Source organism: Giraffa tippelskirchi, chromosome 9 (genome assembly GCF_054371585.1).
Source record: "Giraffa tippelskirchi isolate mGirTip1 chromosome 9, T2T-mGirTip1v1.2.pri, whole genome shotgun sequence".
In the NCBI taxonomy this organism is placed as follows: Eukaryota; Metazoa; Chordata; class Mammalia; order Artiodactyla; family Giraffidae; genus Giraffa; species Giraffa tippelskirchi.
In genome coordinates, this window is record NC_137283.1 from 107,419,463 (window position 1) to 107,433,983 (window position 14,521).

The 14,521-nt window shown below is 38.6% G+C and overlaps 1 protein-coding gene across 4 annotated transcripts in view; it reads right to left on the bottom strand.

The window, feature by feature from the left end:
• Positions 1-14,521, bottom strand: part of FIG4 (FIG4 phosphoinositide 5-phosphatase) — a 165,743-nt gene that overhangs the window by 53,391 nt on the left and 97,831 nt on the right. For 3 of the 4 annotated variants that reach the window (XM_081526720.1, XM_081526721.1, XM_081526719.1), the window contains 4 exons: positions 5,381-5,439; positions 3,972-4,119; positions 2,446-2,529; positions 332-527 (listed from right to left, as the gene is read on the bottom strand). In XM_081526720.1, the coding sequence (XP_081382846.1) occupies positions 332-527; positions 2,446-2,529; positions 3,972-4,119; positions 5,381-5,439 (487 nt within the window). Of the gene's footprint in view, positions 1-331; positions 615-2,445; positions 2,530-3,971; positions 4,120-5,380; positions 5,440-14,521 lie in introns of all 4 variants that reach the window. The other variant, XR_014064459.1, reaches the window with a different exon arrangement.

Genomic DNA, 14,521 nt, shown 5'->3' on the forward strand with positions numbered 1-14,521 from the left:
AAAGTGAAGTCACTCAGTCGTGTCTGACTCTTAGCGACCCCATGGACTGCAGCCCACCAGGCTCCTCCGTCCATGGGATTTTCCAGGCAAGAGTACTGGAGTGGGGTGCCATTGCCTTCACGTGGAAGCAAAAACACCGATTTCAGAAACCATTTTCAGTAGTATCTTTGCCAAATGTATTCATCTCTGAAGCACCTCCAACACTGCACATGAGAAGGGTGGAGTGAGGTGATGTGACTCTTCCTCGCTCTCAGCCTTTTAGCTGAAAGCGGGGTTCTGGCGCTGGGTGTCCAGAGCCTCACTGGACAGCACCCTCTCCTGGGTCCCTCACCTCTGTCGCTTTGGCACTGTCGCCCGTGTCGGCCATCTTCACTGGGGTGGAGCGCTGGGACACGGAGCCCTCCTCCTCTCGGTCGGTCCCGGAGTCGTCTTCCGAGCTGCTGGACACGGCCTCCTCGCTGGGCGGCGGCGGGGCACTGGCGGCCGTTTTCCGCTGTAACACAGCTTCTTCTCTGTTGCTCTTATTTCTTTAAAAAGATGGATATGGATATGAAGCATCTGTAAACTGCACCCTCAGTGCTCACCGTGTATCACTCTGTCCCAAAGCCTTAGTCCTGGAGAAGTGTTAAGAAAATGACTGTGAGAAGCTAGCATCTGGATTCAAGTTGTGCTAAAGGGAAAAGTTTAATATTTTATCATGTACATGTACTGACCTTCTATGAATTTAAGCTTTGCTATGAATTCAGAAAATAAGCAAGTGTGTGCCTGCAATGTGCAGAAAAGCCTTTCTAGCACTTGGCTACTGTGTCTTCCCCTTTGGTAACTGAAATTAGGATTTTCAAAATTTATAGTACAATAGAAGACTGTTATGTTTGAGATACTAGTGAAATTACCTATAACTTGTAGAAGCATCAAGAAAGAGTTGATAGCCAAATCCATGTGTATTTCTGGCTTCCCTATGAATTTTTACCAATAACAGTGGCAGCTGATTAGTAAATAACTATGTTTGCTGAAGATATCTTCTAATAATAGAGAGTGGATGAGGGGGAACAGAAAAAAGTACACATTATTTGCTTTTATTTCAGTGCCAAATTTGAGAGTAGTCAGAATACTGTTTTTTTTCTTAATTAAAAAAATGTATGGTAATATTTTTGGATTTTATGAAAAATATTTAATATATTTAATATTCTTACTTGAAAAAATTCTCTGCAAGGGACTTGAAATATAATATTCTATATTTTCTAGAAACGAAATATGTAATACTATCTAACCATGGGTTAGATATTACAGAAAATAAATTCATTTCTGACTTTATGAAACTAAAAATTAAAGTTGATACATTTCAGAACTATACACTAATATAAATGGTCATTTATGTATTTGTCCCAGAGACTCTTTAAATTCTAAATGTCCTGAGGACATTCCTTCTTTTAAATTCCTCATAGCACCTGGTCCAGGATACATATTTAAGCCACATAAGTAGTGTATCTGGAAAATAGTAATATCAGTATATATCTCATTGTACAAATCACACACGTAGTTAGAATCCAATTAAGACCCTGTACACACTCCCAAATATAATTAAGACTCGGAATCTACAGTCTGGCCAGGGCCTAGAAGAATTCTCATCACTGGGATCACTCAGGTCAGCGCCAGTAACAGAGATGCATACACTAGGACCCATTTCATTCCAGTCTCAAAGCATAAAGATTTAAACATGGTTTATTCTCTTCCTCATACTACTGTATACAATAAAAGAACAGTCATCCCCCACACAATGTTAACGTAATACACAGAAAATCTATTAAGTCCTCTGTCTGAGCATTTGCTTTAATGTTTTCTCAGGGTGCCAGCAAAAATAAACACAACAAATATACATTTTTACCTAAGTCTTTTATGTTGTGGGAAACAAAGGATGTGGAGTTATTAAAGGACATACATAACATCTGCTACCTAACTTTATGCCATCTATGAAACATCTAATTTAAGTAAAATGTACTGTGTTGCTGAAATTCCCATAAATTCTACTTTCAGTGTCAAACATGTTTTAATAATCCCAGTGCTATAAATAAGCTACCTGTATAGGTGCGGTGGGCTTCTCAGGTGGTGCTAGTGGTAAAGAACCCACCTGCCAATGCAGGAGACATAAGAGACGCAGGTTCTATCCCTGGGTCAGAAAGATTCCCTCGAGGAGGAAATGGCAACCCACTCCAGTATTCGTGCCTGGAGAATCCCATGGATGGAGGAGCCTGGCAGGCTACAGTCCATGGGGTCACAGAGAGTCAGACACAAATGAAGTGACTTAGCACACCCATAGATGCAGTGTATGTACTATGCTCTAAACTATATGACTTGAAGTTATTAGTTTTGGGTGAAGATTATATTGCAAGTGCTATATTATTTTTACGTGAATCTTTAAAATTTTATTCTACGTGTAAATCTTACCCCAATACTGATTTTCCGGTTTCATCTGGCTTACGTACAGTAAATGGACTTGGATCAATACCAACGGTCTTAGGCATGAAATCACTGAAGAAAGGGGAAAAAAATTCCATGTGAATTACTGTCCATCCAGATGTTATCAGCGTCCCTCTCTATTCACATTCTTATACTATTCCTTCTTAGCCTTCAGAGGTATATATAGTCTAAGTGAAATACTCAAGGGAGTTTAGGTGATCTGGGCCATAAGACCCCATGAATTAATGGCACTCGGTAACTTCAATGTTAGCAGTCTTCACTGTGAATTTTCTCTGATTTAGAGGCCCAATGATTTTGAATTCAAGATTTTGTTTTCTGGAGCAGAGTTGATATCTGAATTACTATTAAGATTCATCTCTGGTTGTATATCATGATTCATTTTCAAGTAAAATTAAACTCATAAAACTGATGGCAAGACACTAAGCTGCTCGGTTTTATGAACAATGTTTTTATTACACTATACCACCTAAGGAGGCAGACACAATTATCAAAAACACAGTGGTATGAATTGAAGTATCAACATCTATCTCATTAGTCTAGAGTTAATTCATTATAACACTGGAACTCTTTAAATAGAAACTGTTAATTTACCACTTACTGTGATAAGCTGAAGCTACTTCCTCATGATACAGGGGCTACCTTACTATTACTGCTGAAGCCAGACAAAACTCCTTAATAGATGCCAAAGAAGCAATGGTTACATGATTTATGCAGATAAAACTCAAAACTTCTGGCAAGGATACTGCTCCAAGCATGTGACTCAATACTACATTTTTTGAAGGAAAAAAAAGTAATATTGAATCTGACTCAAAATGCCTACTTAACAGTTTGGAAATGTTCCTTTCAAATGTAAGGGGTTTAATTTTTCTTTCTTTTTGAACTACTCAGTTGATCCTCATGATTTATGGATGACATATTTGAGAATTTGCTACTCACTAAAATTTACATATAACCCAAAGGAAAATGACGATAACCTCACAGTTAAAACTGCTAAACTTTAACAAGTATAACTGAAAATCAAGCAAGTAAAAATTCCAAACTTTCTATCTGAAACCAAAGCAAAATGTAGAGTGATTTCTAGGAAACAAACCATGAAATATGTTTCAACATGTACTATATTTTTAGGCACACATACATCACATTTGAAGAAAATGTGAAACACGAAAGGTAAATTCAAGAATGCAAACTTTAGTATAAAACAGAATGATCAAAAACTGATTTTCTGAGCCTAATTTTCTTAATCTAGACCCATCATTTTCCTAAAAGGCCCCATTAAAGTCCAAAAGAGACAGAAATGACAGACTAGGATGGAGAGCTGTCCAACAATAGAAGGACTGCCTCCTGAGTAATGGGCTCCCAATTGCAGAAGGAATTTCAGAGGTTGGACAACCACCGGCAGCAGGCATGCAGAACAGTAAAGGAAGACATAGCTCAACAAACTAGGAAAACCACAGTTCCCCAATGCTTCCAGTTTCAGAGAATTCACAACATACCGTGCTGAACTCGTCATGGCCAAGCAAAACGTGTCATCAAAACTACTCAGCTCGTATGGTCGAAAGAACTCATTGTGGATGTCAATCTCCTCTTCATATTTGTGAAATTTCTTCACTACCAACTTCTTTAAGTTCGCAGCACAGATAACTAAGAGAGATCCTGCCTGTTACTCTTAAAAGTCTTCAGATTACATTTCATAAACATTTCTGTAACGTCAACTGTGTTCACAGAGAGTACACTGAACAAGGCTCAGATCATGCCCCTGGCACTTACACACTTGGAACTGACACAAGATACGTGCACAGAATACACACTGCAAAGCTGAGCAAGATGACCTCTAAGGAGGCGGAGGCCTCTGGAAGCTGGGGTGGGTGTGGGGAATTATTTAAGAAATCAGATCACTCAATTCTTTAAATTCCTTTTTTCTCTTAAATAAACACCCTCTGCCTTAGAGATAAAAATTATGCAGCTATTTTATTAAATTTTCCATTATATTTCAAATCCTCTTTATTATGGGCAACATTAGGTTGTTAAATTACTATCTTTTTTCCCAGAACAACTGAATCTTCTTAGCAGCAGTATGAGTTATGATTTGGCCCAGAATTTCAAGGTTAACAAATGTTTTTAAAAGCTAATTAATAATTTGTTAAGAACTCATTTGCAATCTTCTTACTTTATGGCCTTCACCATACCATCCAAAAACGGGATGGTCAAATGTGACTAGATGGAATCTTCAACTGGAGTGTTTCAGATTGGCAATAGATAGTCACATCCTTTCACCATTGAGAAAATTGGCTTGTCCATGGATGGAAGAATCAATAATAGAGTCAAGAATAAACTCGGTTTCAAACTGGTCAATTATTTAAACTTGGAAACATTGTTCTAATATGTTAAAATACATTTGAAGGTATTCTTTGAATGTAAAAACTTTCCAGCCTTTCTGACAAATTAATATATAATTTAATCTTCAGTGACTAAAATATACTTTTATATATACATCTGTACCTTTTTTCACTGCTTAGATATAGGGAGAGTTTTTATTTCTCCTTGTGAATGGGTCCTCACTTCCTTCCCATTCCCCCCAAATATGTAGGAATATATCAAGTACTAATTTTAAATGATGAAATTATATATCCACTAAACACCCGAGTGACATACCTGATAACTTGTAAGACACAATACAAGGTACTGGCCTATTTAGACAAAAGAAGTATAATACAATCTCTACCCTTAAAAAAAAGCTGTCTAAGATGTTTTAATCTCCTATCCATTATAACAGCAACATAACACTAAATAGTCATTCATTTCTTTCCAATAAAATGTTATATGAAAAGAATGCTTCAAGCTCATTTAAGAGTAATTTCCAAATAGGTTGGCATAAAAACTAAAGGAGAAACAGCATACCTACCTTCATCGTAAGGCAGTGGTAAATGTTTTATTACCTCTGGTGTCCACCAGTAAGTGTAACTATTGAAAAAAAAAAAAAAGGATTAAAATGGGCCAAATGTAAATGTTGGTTTTCTACAACTCACTAGATAAAATGTGTTCTCTGGACAACCAAACTATGGTGAGGGGTGGTTAGTACTAGGATAACAGGAAAGGCTCCTCAAGTTTTGCTCGAGACTAAAGTTATGCTTTAGAGCTGTGCTTCTCAAAGGCAGCATACACATGAATTACTTGAAAATCCTGTTAAAAGGCAGATTCTGATTCAGTAGGTGGGGCCTGAGATTCTGCATTTAAGACAAGCTCCTGGTGGTATCAAAGGGGCTGATCCTCAGACTACTTTTTGAATAGCAAGGCTTTAAAGCATGGGGGGAAAAAAACCAAAACAACAGAAAAGGGATAAGTCTGCTGCTTGCAAAGATTTCATTCAGTCTTTCACCATTTATTAAGCACTAACTGTGTGTCAAACACTGTTCTACACTTTAGAAATGCCATGTTGAAAATAAAGAGAAAGTAGAGCTACAGTAGTGTTTCTATCTTCACCAGCACAAGTTTCATGTTGGAAAGAGAAATACACAAGAGGGAACTGTGCACGGCCCAAGAGGTGGAAGGAAACAGTATAGCATCTCTAGGAGCACTCAGGTGTCCTGGTAGAGTTGCGATCAATAATCTCTTTAAAGAACAGTACTGACACTGGAAGTGGGCAAATGCAGTCTTGACGTTCGAAAGTGAGAGGGTGAAAGACTCCAAAAACTATACAGCAATGAGTGTGATATCAATGCAGGCAAGATACCAAATCAAGTTTTTACTAGAGATGGGAGTAACCTAAGAAGATGACCAGTGACTTCTATGAATCCACATCTATTCATAAAAGCAAGCCACACCAGGCTATTGTCATTTCCTTTTCTAATAGAATCTGATTATCAGATCAAAGGAATGAAAAAGACATGGGCTAACTCATTTAAGAGGGTGTATGTGTGTTAGAGAGAGAAAGAACTCACCCACGAGCAAGCACAGGCATAAATTCTAATGATGGCAGATAGAATTGGCAGAGGAGGAAAGCAGAGAAGGTATCAGCGCACATATAAATAATTTACTAAAAAATGGTTACTTAGGAAAAAGAAGAAAACATTATAAAGAACATGTTTTAACTCAGAATGCACCATGTGGAGAAAAAGAATTAAGAGAGAATTAAGAGATCAGGCTATAAGTTTTTAAAAAATATTACTAAACTGTATCTCTTTATGCAAAATAAAGCCTAACAATACTTTTCAAAAAAGCTAGAGTCATCAAGACAGTATTGTACTGGCACAAAAACGGAAATATAGGCCAATGGAACAAGACAGAAAGCCCAGAGATAAACCCACACACCTACGGGCACCTTATCTTTGACAATAGAGGCATACAATGGGAAAGAGACAGTCTCTTCAATAAGTGGTGCTAGGAGAAGTGGACAGCTATGTTAAAAGAATGAAATAAGAACACTTCCTAATACCATACACAAAGATAAACTCAAAATGGATTAAAGACCTAAATGTGAGACCAAAAATTGTAAAACTCTTAGAGGAGAACATAGGCAGAACACTGTATAACATAAATAACAGCAAGATCCTCTATGACCCACTTCCCAGAGTAATGAAAATAAAAATAAACAGGTGGGACTTAATTAAATTCAAAAGCTTTTGCACAAAGCACAAAGGAAACTATAAACAAGGAGAAAAGACAACCTGCAGAATGTAAGAAAATAATAGCAACTGAAACAACTGACAAATGATTAATTTACAAAATATACAAACAGCTCATAAAACTCAATACCAGAAAAACAGCCCAATCAAAAAGTGGGCAACTATGGAAGATGGTATAGAGATTCCTTAAAAAACTAGGAATAAAACCACCATATGACTCAGCAATCCCACTACTAGCCATATACCTTGAGGAAATCAAAATTGAAAAAGACACAAATACCCCAATGTTCACTGCAGCACACTCACAATAGCTAGAACATGGAAGCAACCTATATGTCCATCAACAGATGAATGGATAAAGGAGCTGTGGTACATATATACAATGGATTGCTCAGCTATAAAAAGGAATGCATTTGAGTCAGTTCTAATCAGGTGGATGAAGCTAGAGTCTATGATACAGAGTGAAGTAAGTCAGAAAGAGAAAGATAAATACTGTATACTAATGCATATATATGGAATCTAGAAAGATGGTACTGATGAGTTTATTTGCAGGTCAGAAATGGAGAAACAGACATAGAAAACAAACTTAAGCTTATGGCATGGCGGGGAGGAAGAAGAGGGTGAGCTGTATGGAGAGAGTAACATGGAAACTTACATTACCATATGTAAAACAGACAGCCAATGGGAATTTGCTGTATGACTCAGGGAACTCAAATAGGGGCTCAGTATCAGCCTAGAGGGGTGGAATGGGGAGAGAATGGGAGGGAGGTTCAAGAAGGAGGGGACATAGGTATACCCATGGCTGATTCATGTTGATATTTGGCAGAAAACAGCAAAATTCTGTAGAGCAATTTCCTTCAATTAAAAAATAAATATTTTTTTTAAAAAGTGGGCAAAAGACTTAAACAGACATTTCTCCAAAGAAGATACACAGATGACTAATGTGCTAAGTCACTTCAGTTGTGTCCGACTCTTTGTGACCCTATGGACTGTAGGCTGCCAGGCTCACCTGTCCATGTGATTCTCTAGGCAAGAATACTGGAGTGGGTTGCCACGCCCTTCTCCAGGGAATCTTCCTGACCCAGGGATTGAACCCGTGTCTCTTAGATGACTAATAAACACATGAAAAGATGCTCAACATTGCTCATTATTAGAGAAATGCAAATCAAACTACAATGAGATGTCACCTCACACCAGTCAGAATGGCCATCATCAAAAACCCACAAACAATAGATACTGGAGAGGGTATGGGGAAAAGGGAACCCTCTTGTACTGTTGGTGGGAATGCAGACTGATACAACCACTATGGAAGACAGTACAGAGATTCCTCTAAAAACTAGAAATAAAACTACTATATGACCCAGCAATCCCACTACTAGGCATATACCCTGAGGAAACCAAAATTGAAAAAGACACATGTATCCCAATGGTCACTGCAGCACTATTACAATAGGTAGGACATGGAAGCAACCTAGATGTCCATTGACAGATGAATGGATAAGGAAGCTTATCCACACACACACACACACACACACACACACACACACACACACACATATAGACACATACATATAGTGGAATGTTAGCCATAAAAAGGAATGCATTTCAGTCAATTCTAATGAAGTGGAGGAACCTAGAGCATATTATACAGAGTGAAGTAAGTTAGAAAAATAAATATCGTATATTAACACTTATGTATGGAATCTAGAAAGATGGTACTGATGAACCTACTTGCAGGGCAGCCATGGAGATGCAGACATAGAAAAAAGATTCATGGACACGGGCTGTGGGGAGGAAGGCGAGGGTGGGATGAATGGAGAGAGTAGTGTGGAAACATATACACTACTACCATTTGTAAAGCAGATGACCAATGGGAATTTGCTGTATGATCCAGGGAACTCAAACTGGGACTCCATGACAACCTAGAGGGGTGGGAAGGGGTGGGAGGTACGAGGGGGGTTAAAGAGGGAGAAGATATATGTATACCTATGGCTGATTCATGTTGATGTATGGCAGAAATCAGCACAATATTGTAAAGCAATTATCCTTCAATTAAAAGTAAATCAAAAAATTTTAAAAGTCCAACTCTTTGGAGTGGGTCTCAGAAGGAAAGAAGCCCAAAGAAATACCTGCTCTGGGGAAGCTGGCTGAGATGGCTAGAGGAGAGCATCCGAGAGGATTGGGCCCAGGACTGGGAGGCATCACCTCCCTGACCAGCACATTCACCCAGGGGAAGAGCCCCTGCACCAGGACAGAAATCTGCTTCCGGACCAGGTATCAGAGGACAGGAGATGGCAGGAGGGTGCCACTTCCTCCTCTGCATAAACACCTAGTAAGTCAGCTTCTTTTCTCTTTTTCACTCCCCAGTATTAAGAGTGTTCAATTCTATTGGCTCACATAGAAAGGAAGATTTTAAAAGGCTCTTTAACTCCCCTAGTAAACTTGGGAACTCCCTGAAATAACATATATGGATCTGAGCAAAAGCAACTGATATATGTGAACAAGAGAGAGACATGTGGGCAGGATGACAGAACAGTCAAGTGTTGACAGCATGGTTAGTTACAGCTGTTAAAATGATTCCAACCAAACATCACAAAACAGTGTCAAGGTGGAGGGAGTTGTTGGGTGGTATCCCACAGGGCTCTGCTATCTACCCTATCCTGTTCAAGGACTCACCCTATTTCATCAACGACTTCCATTAGGATCAAGATAGTCAGCTGATTAATTCTGAAGAAATTACAAAGCTAGAGGAAATAGCTAATAAATAGGATACGTGTTTACATATATTTTCTGGAAGCAGGCAAAACATATACAAGCATGACAAGATGGCAGAGATAAGGCATGGCAATAGGACATGTTAAAAAGACTTGGGAGTTCCAGTGGATAGGAAGCCCAGAGAATTAACATTACAATAGCATTGCTGAAAACAGTCAATGTAACTTTGTACTTCATGATAAAAAAACAGATTACCCAGGACAAGGGGAATGATGGTACCAATGGTCCCACAACACTTGGCACAAATTAAACCCAACTCGGACTACTATTGGACCCAGGTTTGAATTCCACAGTTTAAAAAGAGCACTGACAAACAGGAATACAGAAGAAAGCCTTCTGAATGCTAAACAGACTTAAAACCACAGTACAGGAGAAACAGTTAAGAAAGTGGAGCTATTTAACCTGGAGAAGAAGAGACTTTGAGAATGTGTGAACCTGTCTTCAGATGTTTAAAGACCATCAAGTGAATGAGAAAATTGTGTTCTTAAGGTCTCAGGGGGTTAAACTAAGATTAGTAGGTAAAGTTACAGACAAACGGATCTCAGCATGATATGAGAAAGAATCATGTGAGTGAACTGTCCAAAAACGACTACCTCTCAGCCTGACAGGTGCTGGTTGACAAACCAACGGCAGTCAAACACAGTACAGGTGAGCCCCACCTGGGAAAACACAGAGGAACTCATAGATCAGACAGAAGATAGTGCCAGGAAATCGCCCAACTCTGAGTCAGAGATAATTAATGCATAATGCCTAAAAATACCCTGGTGACTTTATTAACACTGATTCAAAAAGTGGCATCTGAGATGATATATGACATATTAACCTATTCCAGAACAAAGCTTCAATCAGCAGTTTTGAACAGATTCATAAACATGGTATTTGGGGTCACAAAAGTAGTTATCTCAAGAGAACTGGTTTGGAGGAATTCCAGGCAAAGCTAGTTTATCCCCCCTTCCCTTATTATTTTATAAAAATACTATTTCAGAATTAATCATTGGTAAACAGTGTAAAATATAGATGGTCACAAAGTTTGGAAACACAGACAAATACATAATAAAGTGTTCACTGATAGTATGTTATAAAATAGATCTTAATCATATGAATAACCACGATGGTATGGTCACTCACCTAGAGACAGACATCACAGCATGTGAAGTCAAGTGGGCCTTAGGAAGCATTACTATGGACAAAGCTAGTGGAGGTGATGGAATTCCAGCTGAGTTATATCAAATCCTAAAAGATGATGCTGTTAAAGTGCTACATTCAATATGCCAGCAAATATGGAAAACTAAGCAATGGCCACAGGACTGGAAAAGGTCAGTTTTCATTCTAATCTCAAAGAAGGGCAATGCCAGAGAATGTTCACATTACTGTATAATTGCACTCATTTCACATGCTAGCAAGGTAATGTTCAAAATCCTTCAAGCTAGGCTTCAATAGTATGTGAACCAAGAACTTCCAGATGTACAAGCTGGATATAGAAAAGGCTGAGGAACCAGAGATCAAACTGCCAACATCTGTGGAATCACAGAAGAAGCAAGAGAATTCCGGAAAAACATCTACTTCTGCTTTGACTGTGTGGATCACAACAAACTGTGGAAAATTCTTAAAGAGGTGGGAAAACCAAACCACCTTACCTACCTCCTGAGAAACCTGTGTGCAAGTCAAGAAGCAACAGTTAGAACGGGACATGGAACAATGAACTGGTTCAAAATTGGGAAAGGAGTTCATCAAGGCTGTATATTGTCACACTGCTTATTTAACTTGTATACAGAGTACACCATGTGAAATGCTGGACTGGATGAATCACAAGCTGCAATCAAGATTTCTGGGAGAAATAACAACAACCTCAGATATACAGATGATACCACCCTAATGGCAGAAAGTGAAGAGGAACTAAAGAGCCTCTTGATAAAGGTGAAAGAGGAGAGTGAAAAGCTAAGCTTAAAACTCAACATTCAAAAAACTAAGATCATGGCATCTGGTCCCATCCCATCACTTCATGGCAAATAGGTGGGGAGAAAATGGAAATAGTGGCAGAGTTTATTTTCCTGAGTTCCAAAATCACTGCAGACAGTGACTGCAGCCGTGAAATTAAAAGATGCTTGCTCCTTGGAAGAAAGCTCTGACAAACCTGGTCAGCATATTAAAAAGCAGAGACATCACTTAGCCGACGAAATTCTGTATTGTCAAAGCTATGTTTTTCTTTTTTTTCCAGTAGTCATGTACAGATGTGAGAACCAGACCATAAAGAAGGCTGAGCACCAAAGAATTTATGCTTTTGAACTGTGGTGCTGGAGAAGGTTCTTGAGAGTCCCTTGGACAGCAAAGAGATTAAACTAGCCAATCCTAAAGGCATTCAACCCTGAATATTCATTGGAAGGACTGATGCTGAAGCTCCAATACCTTGGCCACCTGATGCAAAGAGCAGACTCACTGGAAAAGACCCTGGTTCTGGGAAAGATTGAGGGCAGGAAGAGAAGGGGACGACAGAGGATGAGATGGTTGGATGGCATCACTGACTCAATGGGTATGAATTTGAGTAAACTCTGGGAGATAGTGAAGGGCAGGAAGCCTGGTGTGCTGCAGTCCATGGGGTCACAAGGAGCTGCACATGACTTAGTGAATGAAAAACAAAAAATAAGTGATAAAATAATATTATCTAAGTTTCCAGACTTAATGGTCATTCTATATGATTTTTAATAAATATTACAACTAAAGAATGTAGTTGTTGTAAAGAACAATGACAATACTAATATCTGTTGGTCTACTATGTGCTAAGGATTTATATCATCTCATCTGATTCTCAGAAAAACCTACAGGTCAGACATTATCACTATCTCTATCTTACTGATGTGGAAACTGAGAATTGGACCGGTTATACGTCTTGCTTCCAGTCACACAGGTATTAACTGTAGGCAGTCCCTCCAGAGCCTGGCTGCTTCCAGACTGTGTGGATCATGTGTCAGACCCAGTAGGAAGTACTTCCCATTCATATTTTATTTAATCCTTAAAGTGACCTGTGAGGTGTGTGTAGTCATTTCCTTTCTATAGTTGGGAAAACAAGATTTCCAGAGGTTTAGAAACAGGTCTAAGGTCACACACCTGCAGAAATTCCAACTCAGCTCTACCCTAGCATCCATGCTCCTGGCTGGTTATTGCCTCTGGCTAATTCTTCTGAGAATCAGCATACGGATTTACCCATCATCAAAATAACTAGTAACTAGTATCGGTGGGTGACTAGAAAGGCCAAAATAAAGTACTGAAATTTATCCTACAGTCTTTATTAGTACAGTTGATAAGCAGTATCAGTTGTTGATGCCAAAAATCAATTTTTGGAATTTTCACATTTTAGAGAAAAACAAAACAAGGAGACCAAGTCAACTGTGACAGCCACAGTACCTATTTTGATAAAAGTTTATTCTCAGTGGGAGGTGTTTAGTTGATTTACTTACTGTACTGTCTAATCAGCTGCATAACCTCAGTCAAGACACATTTTCTCTGCAACTCAGTTTCCTTTTTTTAATTTTAAAAATGGGAATGTAACATCAGCTTCCTTTTATTCCTACAAATAAGTACCAACACTGCCTGCCTCAGTTATGTAACTAGGTTTAACTTATGCTTGTAATTTACTAGCTAATTTCAGCAACAGAAAATCGAGTTTTGCTTGTTCCCCAAGTTGTATCTTAATAGCTTCAATACTTTAAGGTAATATAAAGTTTCAGAAAATCAACCATATTTACCCATAGTCAATTGCATCAACAAAGCTAAATATAGGTATTTACACTTATCTCTCATGAAATAAACATAATTAGCTCAAGATTTTCTTGTCAGCAAAAATTTGTGGCAATCATTTATTAATACAGTGGAAAAATCAGCACTGCTTCATTTACAGGGAAAGTAAAGTCAAGCATTAAGCTGGTTATTTCAAGAAAATGTACTTAAAGGAACAAAACTGAGAAACATATAAACTCCAACATTTTCTTAATATTTTAAATATTCCTGAAGTAACAGAGAATTTGGTAACATCTGTAACATTAGCACTTGCTAATTCACCAGTTGTTTGTGGTCTGTCCACACAATTAGCAGAGCAGCAATGAACCCTGTAGTGTTTGCGAGGCACTGTTGCACAAAATGAGGGCTAGATCATACGGATCCTGTGAGAGGCGAGTCTTAGGAGCAGACTTGACATCACAGGCCTTTGAGCAGAAGGGACCAGGCTCAAGTCTCATATGTGAACAATGTTGCCCATTATTAGCACATGACTCTTCAATTAACAACGCTAAAGACCCAAAAAAGATGTCCTTTTCATTATACGGGACTGGAATGCGAAAGTAGGAAGTCAGGAAACACCTGGCATAACAAGTAAATTTGGCCTTGGAGTACAGAATGAAGCAGGCCAAAGGCTAATAGAGTTTTGCCACGAGAACGCACTGGTCATAGCAAACACCCTCTTCCAACAACACAAGAGAAGACTCTACACGTGGACATCACCAGATGGTCAACAACGAAATCAGATTGATTACACTCTTTGCAGCCAAAGATGGAGAAGCTCTATACAGTCAGCAAAAACAAGACCGAGAGCAAACTGTGGCTCAGATCATGAACTGCTTATTGCCAAATTCAGACTTAAATTGAAGAAAGTA